The 11,043-nt window shown below is 38.3% G+C and overlaps 1 protein-coding gene across 1 annotated transcript; it reads right to left on the reverse strand.

The window, feature by feature from the left end:
• Positions 1–442: 442 nt before the first annotated feature.
• On the reverse strand, positions 443–8,394 carry LOC108719133 (small integral membrane protein 13). Its single transcript, XM_018267791.2, has 3 exons — positions 8,233–8,394; positions 4,181–4,266; positions 443–2,053 (listed from the first exon to the last, which is right to left on the reverse strand). Exons 1-3 carry the CDS (start codon positions 8,352–8,354, stop codon positions 1,860–1,862), a joined length of 402 nt encoding a protein of 133 aa, XP_018123280.1. The 5' UTR covers positions 8,355–8,394; the 3' UTR covers positions 443–1,859.
• Between the last annotated feature and the right edge of the window lie 2,649 nt (positions 8,395–11,043).

Here is an 11,043-nt window from a genome sequence, read left to right on the forward strand (position 1 = left end):
TAGGAAGTATCTACAAATTAGCATATTGAAGGGGTTTGGATTTAAAAATGTCTTGATAAAGAGAGGAAACTTTTTTCAGGGGGTAATTTATCAAAAAACTAATTTTTCTGATTAATTAATTTAAAAAAATCCGACCAAACTAGAATCCACAATTTACCCTTATTAATCATTTAAAAAACACTAAAAAATCAGATCGACTTTGTTGCACGAAAACTGCAACTTTTTCAGACGGTTGCACAAAATCCAAATTTTTAGGATTTGATGCCTGAAAAGTCTGAACTTTTTGTGAAATAGGCCAAAAAGCCCAAAATGTTCAGATTATCGTACGAAACCTAGTGCACACAATATCGTCAAATTGGAAATAGGACCTGCCATTGACTTCTACTTCTTCGACAGGTTGAAGAGTATTTTCGGATTCTGACTTTTTGCAGCCTTTGGGGTATAATAAATCTTGAAAAATTCGAGGTTTTTTTTCCACTAAAAATTCTGAATTCTCAATTTATGAAAGTGTTGAAGCTTGAGAAGAATTCAAAAAAAGCAGATGTATCCTGCTAAAAAGGAACATTCTCTTTTCCCATTTATAGTTAAGTCATTTGTGTATGATATTATGTCTCTTTTACTTATTAGCGGCTACAGAAACATACGACAGCTTTAGAAATAATATCAAGTCAAATATATTTTTGTAACCATTGCAACTAAAAAGAGGTGGTGGGCAAAAAGTTATCAATCAAACTCACTCTGGGTATGGTATGTAACCATGTAAAAACAAACAAAACAAAAAAACAACAGTATGCACCTATTAATTTGTAAACAAATTAAACAGCTTGTCATAGAAGGCAACCAAACAGACATAATTCCAAACAAACTAGACATTTTCTGTTAGTGTTTTGAGTGAAACCTTTAAACAGGAAACAATAGAATAGCAATACAAACATATGTACCTCTTCTCTGAAATACGTTGTTTAACAAAGTCAAAGATCATCATTTTCCCTGGTGACACTTAAAACAAGCAAATTGTTTTGTAGCTTGACTTTTTATATCAGGTTACTGGGTATTCAGTTATATTCCGAGTAAGATCTCAGAGCAGAGAGAATTACTAATACGTGCACTGAAATGCTTTGGAGAAGAATCCTCTAACGTTTTCAATATGCAACCGTCATAGCAGGATGAGACAAACTGTTTTAAAAACGGAATATATGAAGAAGATACACGTTTTTCCTACAGTCTTAAGACCAGTAGAGTGTCTTCTATAATAGTTTTATAAAATAAAATGTACGCTTCCTGAATTAATAATTCTAATGGCTACACCTACTGCTTATCCTTGATATGTAGAATGGTATCAAGACAAACAATACAAAAGACAAGGCAGGATTCCAGCATTGTGAGCTTCCAATAGGCATTCTGGATGCTACATAATTCAATAGTAACCATGGAGCGGATGTGTATAGAAACCAGAAATATTATATTGATGTTCTTGCTGATGTGCAAATCCAAGTGGTCATAACAAGATAGGCTTTGATGGCAACTACCTGCAAGCCAGCATTATTTTAAAGGATGACAGGGAATGTTTAAGCTTCTTAATTCAAACTTGGAAGCTTACAAGACAATCACTGAAGGTTCAGCCATGAACTTTTTCTTCTTCAGGTCATAGGCCATGCATGAAATGCTTCCTATTGATTGATGAGGCATCATATATATTTAAAATGTGATCAAGCAGCTTCATAATAGATCTTATTTCTCTAAAGCAAACTCTTATGAAATTAGTATTTCCATGAAATTATAGAGTTGTCTCCTACAGTGCAGTTGGTGAAAATATTCTTAGTTCCCCATGGAGAAGCCTCAATATTGCCTTCATTTTTTTAAGTTGCCTCTTCAGCTGGAATTCTTCTCTGTCTTGTTGACTTAGGCTTCTGTTTTTGAGGAGAGGGTGGTGCATCTGAGTCGCTGGGTGTTTCAGATGACTCACTTTCTCCCTGGAGTGAACCACTATCACAAACTAGCTCCCTTAAAAACTTGAATTTGGACAAGAAGAGGTGCCAGACCACATACCAGCCTAAGAAAAGAAATAAAAAGTGGAACATACCCTTAATTAATTAGGCAGAGAAGGTACATAACAAGCTGCTTGTTTGTTCTGTAAATGAAGGAGGTTAATTTATATTTTCACTGTCGAAAATTGACTTTATAGCAGTATGCAGAACCCCAATTTATTGGGCCAGTATAAACGTATGTATTTTCAAAGCAGGGAGAAGCAGTTGATTAGAAAAGCAAATAAGTAATAAGACAAGTTCCTAAAACAGTAATATGTATAACAGGTATGACATATATTCTTTATAATGTTCTGCTATTTAGGAAACAAAATTATCCCAAGTAAAGTGCCAAGATTTTATAGTAACCAACTGTGATCATGTTACAGATACAGGTGTGCATGTTTATGATACAGCTGTTAAAGTATCCATAGTGTCATATGTATTTGCACACCTTTGCTTCAAAATACTACTTAGATAATAACTGAGTGCAATGAGATTTTCTTCCATAGTGCCATATGTATAGTCATTTTCTTTGTAAAAGGTGTACAGCATAGGGCAATGGTGTCTTGATGTGATAAGTAAGAATTTAGAAACATGTATCCCAATTTTCTTCCCATTAACTAAAGTGGATATCCACCCAAAAACTGTATTTTGCATAACAAAAGAAAATATATGTCTAAGCAATCATCCACCATCAATGGTTTTTAAGTTATTTGTAATTGTAACTGCAACTGAAAACATAACTTTCTGTTCTCTGGTTCTGACTCTTGAATCAATGTAACAGAAGGCTTGTTAATCAGCTGGCTAGGCTTGTTAATCAGCTGGCTTTGGCTCTATTGTTCAGGACTCAGAACCAAAAGTACAATTACATTTTTAATGACCATATTCTTTATTTAAATGTAGTTCTAATTAGGGGTTCACAACAACATAAACAATAACATGGACGAAGGGATGTTATACTTCAATAAAATATCTTCTAAACAATGATTATAAGAGTATCAAAATACAGTTGTGATATCAATCGTCTAATAAAAGAAGTAAATACATGTCAAACAAAATGGTATTAAATATTCAGATGTTCAACCTGTATATCTTCTGCTAGGAGCAAGAGTGCTTTAGGTTAGGCAGTCCTGATACCACAAACCACACATTAAGACTGACAAAACTCCACAGATAGACTCCAGTTTCTGCTGTAAAATACCATATAACTTCGACTATTCGCCACATGAAACCTGCCAAGTTTATGCATAAGTCAATGGCAGAGATCCAGTGACCCATTTGAAGATGTTAATAGCCTTCCTGACATTCAAGTTTTTTTGCAGAGTTTAGTTGAATTTGATTAGATTTCGATTTGAGTTTTCGGGTTGGTAATATTCGATCGAGGTTTAGATGTTCCAGTTTTTTCTTAAATAAGATACTAATTGAGTTTCTGGAGCCTTCAAATTCATTTGAGGTAAAAAGAAACTCTAACATTTGACCTTTGATAAATCAGCCCCTTACACTTTCAGAAAACAAGTACAATACCATACTTTTTTTTTGCACATGGCATGCAGCTTAATGAATCATATTACACAGATCTGCTACCATGCCAATAATCATGTATCATAGCAGTTGACTGAGAAACACTAGACCCCCTGTGAAGTCTGAATTGAATTGAGATCAGTGGCACTACATTCATAAAAACTTTGATTACTGATTTGTAATTTTTAATGCTCCAAAATGCACTGAAGCACTTGGAACCTTAAATGAATTTGGTAGATGAAAGGATTACTTAACACTTCTGCTATATCTGAGGGATCCTGAATATAAATCCAGCATGTACAATTTACTAGTGAAAAGGCTGTTTTTTTTATGTTAAAGTTCAGCTTTTTGCTCTACTATCAGGTAAGTGAATACAATCACCGGGGAGGTTCCTAACCTTTGGCACTCCCCCCAGTGATTTCGCCTTTCCTTTGCTCACTGAGAAGAACCTCAGGCCCATGCAGTTTTCTGCTAACAGGAGCACTGGCCCAGGGTATCAGGTAAGTGAATACAATCACCGGGGAAGGTCCTAATTTTTGGACCTTCCAGTGATTTACCTTTAACTTGCCTTTAAATTTAATATACCTTCCCTTTTATGCATTCATAGGAAAACAGGCAAATAATGTACTTACCACATAACATAAAAAGTAGGACACAAATTAATGTCGCCACAAACACCAGAAATGTTAAACCGACGTTCTGCCACATTTTGACTTTTCTATAAGAGAAAACAATGCGGTTACTAAAAATTAAAGTGCAGTACATGTTTCGTACAATGTGAAGCACAACTTATTTGTTTTAAAAAAGAAAAACCTTTGACATTTCATATCTCCTATTATTCTATATCTTTCTGTTCAGGCTCCCGCCTATTTATCTTCCAGTCTCTCATTCCAATTGCTACCAGGAGGTTTATAAAAATGATACAAAAAATGAAGACAACTGCAAATTGTCTCAGGTTTTCACAGTTTACAGTTTGACTATCCCTTTAAAGCTGCCAGAAAGAAGTTCTGTAATATGGATCTGAAAACACTATAGCAAATGCAAGTGATTATGTAACTGTCACTGGGACACAGTACATTTGTAAACTACAGAATAAGGAAATATTTCAGTTACAAAGCTGTTCAGATTTCTGTAATGTAGGTAATTTCCCATTTGAGACATAAGAAAACATCTTCTTATACGTAAGTTTCCTTAGAATTCAAGACTACCATAAGAACATGGTAGTATTGCAAAAACATATTTTTACAATGTGTGAAATGCCTTTGCTTTAGGCCCACCTCCCACTCTTGCTCTGCCCTGCTTCAGTAGTGGGTGCCTGCACCAATAACAAAACTCTGAAAACTTAATGTAACACCAAAAAATTAAAGTGTTTTAAAGTAATGAAAATATCATATACTGTTGCCCTGCACTGTTAAAACTGTTTGCTTCAGAAACACTACTATAGTTCATACAAACAAGCTGCTGAGCAGCAATTGCGGAAATTGAAAAAAGGCTATATGGCACAGGTCAATAGTGGATAACATATAACACCGTTATGTTCTACAGAGCTTATCTGATATCTATTGTGTGACCTGAGCCTTTCCTCATTTGAATGGCTGCCCACATTGCTACACAGCAGCTTGTTTATATAAATAATAGTAGTGTTTCTGAAGCAAACACAGCAGTTCTACCAGTGCAGGGAAACACTGCATTATGTTTTTATTACTTTAAAACAATTTAATTTTTTGATGTTACTGTTCCTTTAAAGGGATTCTTTCATGATTTTTAAGGTGTAGTTTTTATTTCTAAATTACACTGTTTACAATTCACTGTACAATAGCAAATTTAATTCCTGAACCAGCAAGTGAATATTTTTTTAGTTGTAATATTGGTGTGTAGGCAGCCATCTCAGGTCATTTTACCTGGTCATGTGCTTTCAGAAAGAGCCAGCACGTTAGGATGAAACTTCTTTCTGGCAGGCTGTTTCTCCTACTCAATGTAACTGAATGTGCCGCCGTGGGACCTGGATTTTTATATTGAGTGCTGTTCTTATATCTACCAGGCAGCTGTTATCTTGTGTTAGGATATTTTATTTAAAATTATTCAGATTTACAAAAATATATGTACAATGTCAAACAAAAGTATAATCAATAGCATCCAAACATCAGTTTAAATTTACAGATTTTGCCACATTTTTTTTATATTGTTCAGAGTATTGACTTTCTTTGGTTTTAATAAAGGTGATTTCTCTACCTATGATCTCAGTTGTAATTTCAATTGATGTATTCAATGTTGCCAGTAGTCATCCTACATCTCATGTGCCATAAGTAAGCCAGTATGATGGAAATAATGATGTACAGAATAGTTTTATCTTTACTACCGGCTCTATGAATTCTTATTAATCCGTAAACAGATTCCGAGTAGCTTAGATTTTTAATCAAGTCTAAATGGAGACGCTTTGCCACTTTTGCTCTTAAAGAACAAGATACTCTACAGTCCAACAAAAATGTTCCTGGGATTCCTCTACTGGACACTCTCTGTCTACGATACTTAGATATTTCATTATTATTATTAACATGTATTTATATAGCGCCAACATATTGTGTAGCACTGTAAAGTATATGTGATTATACAACTAAATCAGTTGAATTATATACATAGAACATATGGAGTTACAAACATAACAATCAATGCCGGTACAAAAAGGTGAGGAAGGCCCTATGCATAGGCATACACTCTCTAAAGGGAAGGGAGTAATACACAAGGTGTGGGAGTGGGCAAGATGGAATTAAGTGGGTGTTACCTCTTACAAAAAGCTTTCCCTGCATTGATAGCCATGCAATGTCCCAATATTTCCTAGGTATCCTTTTGCTTGTCAGTAGTTTTATACTTTCCACCAACTGCTCCTCTGTAGTCTCTAACCACAATTGGAGTTATCTTGTGTTAGGGAGCTGCTATCTGGTTACCTTCCCATTTTTATGTTGAAAGGCTGCCGGGGGGGGGATGCTATCACTCCAACTTGCAGTACAGCAGTAAAGAGTGACTGAAGTTTATCAGAGCACAAGTCACATGACTGGGGGCAGCTGGGAAACTGACAATATGTCTAGCCCCATGTCAGATTTCAAAATTAAATATAAAAAAAAAAATATCTGTTTGCTCTTTTGAGAAATGGATTTCAGTGCAGAATTCTGCTAGAGCAGCACTATTAACTGATGCGTTTCGAAAAAAACATTTTTCCCATGACAGTATCTCTTTAAAGAGGAAGTCATCTCTATATTAACTTATAGTATGTTACGGACTATTCTAAGCAACTTTCCAACTTGTCTTCATTGTAATCATTCACCTTCCTCACCTGCCTTTTTCCAGGCTTCCACTGAAAATAATATCTGGCTGCCAGGAACCTCTGATCCCAGCAACCAAAGGACTGACTGTAAGGCTCCATTTGTGTAGCTATTGTTATTTTTGTAATACAGGTATGGGGCCTGTTATCCAGAATGCTTGGGACCTGGCGTTTTCCGGATAAGCGATCTTTCCGTAATTTGGATCTTCATACCTTGAGTCTACTAAGACATCAATTAAACATTAATTAACCGCAATAGGGTTGTTTTGCCTCCAATAAGGATTAGTTGGGGTCAAGTATAAGTATTGTTTCATTACTACAAGGAAAAAGGAAATCATTTTTAAAAATCTGAATTATTTGATTATAATGGGAGTCTATGGGAGTCTTTCCGTAATTCTGAGCTTTCTGGTTATCGGGTTTCCGGATAACGGATCCTATACCTGTACTAAAAAAAGTACTCTCTGGTTGCTAGGGTGATTACCCCCCAGCAACAAAATACAAGTTTAAATGTCATGCCTGACAGCAGAAGAAAAGCATGCAAATAGTTCTAACATCTCAAATAAAAGCTGAGGAAAAAGTCCAACAGCAATTTGTTGCCTACCACTGTAATTTAAAGGTGAAATATGCCTTTACCCCTTATTCTTTTTTTTAAGTATTAGCTGAATAAATATGAGCAAAATACACCATGCAGTTGGGAAGAGCCCATCCAATGTACTTGCTATGAAGTGCCTGCTGCTGCCATTGCTACACACCACACACAATGATGGGAGCACAATGTTGTAACTAACAAACAGCAGCGCCCTGGCTTGTTCTCATTGGCCACTGCAGTTATGCCATGTCTATGCTCTGTATGTTTCAGCAGTTTTAACTAATGACAAAACCAGGCAGCATAAAAGAAACCCTACAGTCTCTGTGTGGCCATTACTCAGAGTTATTGATAGATCATCATAATTATGACATTTAATGTTGCAGTCTATATCACAATGTATAATTGGATTTCATAACTAGCAATAACTGTATATGTAATGCAGCACGACAGTGTGGGAAAGAGCGCAGCATTCGCCTAAAGCTACTGGTACAGTTTGGTGCTGAGTCGGGGTTCATGCGGGAGACATATGTTGGCACGTATGTGACGGCCCCAGTATTATGCCACTAAGCACACCGGCGCCAATCCCTGTGGATCAATGAGGTGTCAATAGGTATGTTACTAAAAGTATTAGCAGCCCACCGTGCGACGCTCACACTGTACGCCTGCATTGCCGGGAGTGTATATATATATGTACGTGCCACCATGCCCATAATGTGTTTCCGTGTAGGTGCCCAGCAATATATAGGTGACCTTGGTAAACTGCCCTTCACACTCACAGAAAGGAAGCCTGGATCAGAGCAGAGGCTCCGGCAGTGTCTAGTCTCCCTACTTCCCCTGGTCCTGGAGCTGCAAACAATGAAACGGAACCTTGTCCCAGGGCCGCTCGTCGCACGGTCATTGCGCTGCTCCTCCCCTCTCCTATGCCTATTGGTTCTTTAGTGATTGACGGCCAATCAGAACCACTCGGTTGTCAAGCCGGTAGACCTAAAAAGCCACGCCCCGTCGTCCCTTTCTTGAGTAGTATGAAAGGCTGTCACTGCGGCAGCTGCACTGGGGGCGGAACTGTGCAGGGAAATGGGTGGGAGTAAAGAGCAGCTTTGTCTCGCAACAGGAAGCGGGTTAGAAAGGCTTACTACTAGCGCATGTGTGGGTGAAAGGTGACTGGCAAGTAGGCTACACTTCTTAACCTGGCTGCAGTGTGCCGTTTTGACTTGAGACGAGGGTTGAACAAAAGGTCAGGATGGAATCTTACCCAACTACGGACTAAATACAAAGCCATTTGTAAATACGGACTAAATACAAAGCCATTCTTTCTGCAGCATTACAGAGTTACAGCTACTAGCTATAGTCGGAGCCGCCATTAGAAATCACGGGGCATACAACAAAATGTTTGGGCCTTGCCCACCCCAAGCCCCACACCACAGTTAAGGTGGCCATACGCAGAAAGATTTGCTCGTTTGGCAATGTCATTTGACCTCAAGGTGGGCAATATCGGGTTGATCCGATCATAACGGGCTGTCGGATTGCAGGACCGCATCAATGAACAGATGCGGCCGCAGTCCAACAGGATTTTTAGTCCCTGACTTTCAGCCAGATATCGATTGGGGAAGCCCATCGGAGGGCCCCATACACGGGCCAATAAGCTGCCGACTTGGTCTGTCGGCAGCTTTTATTGGCCCATGTATGGCCACCTTAAAACCACAGAGACATCAGCGCTAAAAATGATAACCCCCACACACACAAGTTATAAAAAGCCATTGATGGTCAGGGCCCTCCTATAAGTAAAAAAAACTGTGGCACCAGGGCCCCCTTAAAAGTTTATTTTAAAAAATTGGTTCTCAAGGCCCCACAAGTTCAAAAAAAAAAATGTTGACTAGGGCCCCCCTATGAGTTAAAAAAAAACATTGGCGCCAGGGTCCCCCATAAAAGTTTTTAAAAATCATTGGTGGTCAGTGCGACATTCAGCCTTCTCTGATGAATTGTTGACATCAACAAAAGGCTACCCTGGAGTTACTGGAAGCCTAGACCTGCTGTCATTTCATGGTTACTTTTGCACAGTGGTTCCCAGTCAGTGGGGCTGGCTGCCCTGGGACAGGTCTGGACTGAGAGTCAAAATAGGCCTTGGTTTTAGTTCAATCAGCAAAAACAGAGTCCCCAACAGCCCACTAAATACTGACTTTCTATCAATGGCACCTTATAGCAGCCCCTCTGGCATTTGTCAGAACAAACTGATTGCCAGTCAGGGCCTACCCTGGGGGCTCAGCCTGAATGTCAGTACCCAAGGAGTGTAAAAACTAACAGGATAGACTACAAAGAGTGGTGGTAAACTGAACATTTTCTAATTGGACCAGTGTTGTTAATGGAGTACCGCAGGTGGTTGTCCTTGGTCCTTTTCCAGTGCAGTTTTGGGGCTCCAGTCTATAAGAAGGATACTAATGAGCTGGAGAAAGTGCAAGGACATGCAACTAAACTGGTTGAAGTGATGGAAGATTTAAAATATGACTGTAGACTGCCACAGTTGGGGCAGTCTAGGGGGCATGATTTGGGGACATGATTAATCTTTATAAGTACATTAGAGGTGTTAACAGAGTATCTGGGCAATCTGGCTGTACAGTAATAATCAAGACTCTTACCCATCAGTATGATGCTAGAAGCATGGCTGATAATTTATTCTACTTACAACAAGCAGTGGAAAAAGTATATAGAATATGTCCTATATAGTAGCAAAACTTTATGAACACTGACACCAACTAGCAGAACTAAATAACAGTAAAACACAGTATATAAGTGAGAAGGTTTTTGTTGCTAACTGACAGTGTGCACACACTAGTCTAACAATTGGGCATTGTAGACAGATAACTGGGATCTTTTTTCCCATATAGAGGATCAATGCACCACACTCCACCCCTTTAGATTAGAGGCGCTATGGTTGCCACCTGTTCGGTTATTACTTGGACAACCTGATTTTTGTTTTTTTTCCAAAATTAGGAAATCCGGACAGGACATTAAACTTAATGGCATGGCAATCAGTCAATCGCTGATTGCCATGTCATCATTCCCGCCCCCCATGGAATCAGCCCTGCTCTGACATCACCCACTCTCCAATGTCACCCACCCCCTGCCTGGAGTTGGGGAAGGAAAGAGGTGGCAACCCTAAGAGGAACAGAACTTTCATTTGAAGCAGTGTAGGTAGTTCTTCACAGTGAGGACAGTGGAATGCCCTGCCGGTTGATGTTGTGAGGGATGATTAGGTTAATGCCTTTAAAAGGGGCTTGGATAATTTCTTGGACAAGCATAATAACATAGGCTATTGTAATACTACAATTAGTATAGATAATGGTTTTATAAAGTTTATCTGGAAACCCGTTATCCAGAAAGTTCTGAATTACGGAAAGGCCATCTCCCATAGACTATATATATTCCACATTTTTAAAAATGATTTCCTATTTCTGTGTATTAATAAAACAGTACCTTGTAATTGGTCCAAACTAAGATATAATTAATCCTTACTGGAAGCAAAACCAGCGTACTGGGTTCATTTAATGTTTACATGATTTTCTAGTAGATTTAAGGTGTGAAGATCCAAA

This window comes from Xenopus laevis, chromosome 6L (genome assembly GCF_017654675.1).
Source record: "Xenopus laevis strain J_2021 chromosome 6L, Xenopus_laevis_v10.1, whole genome shotgun sequence".
In the NCBI taxonomy this organism is placed as follows: domain Eukaryota; kingdom Metazoa; phylum Chordata; class Amphibia; order Anura; family Pipidae; genus Xenopus; species Xenopus laevis.

Coding starts and splice junctions, on each gene's coding strand:
- LOC108719133 (XM_018267791.2), bottom strand. CDS start 8,354: ATGACCGTGCGACGAGCGGCCCTGGGACAAGGTTCCGTTTCATTGTTT. Junction 4,267..8,232: donor CTGATCCAGGCTTCCTTTCT/GTGAGTGTGAAG, acceptor TTTCTCTTATAG/AAAAGTCAAAATGTGGCAGA. Junction 2,054..4,180: donor CCTACTTTTTATGTTATGTG/GTAAGTACATTA, acceptor TTCTTTTCTTAG/GCTGGTATGTGGTCTGGCAC.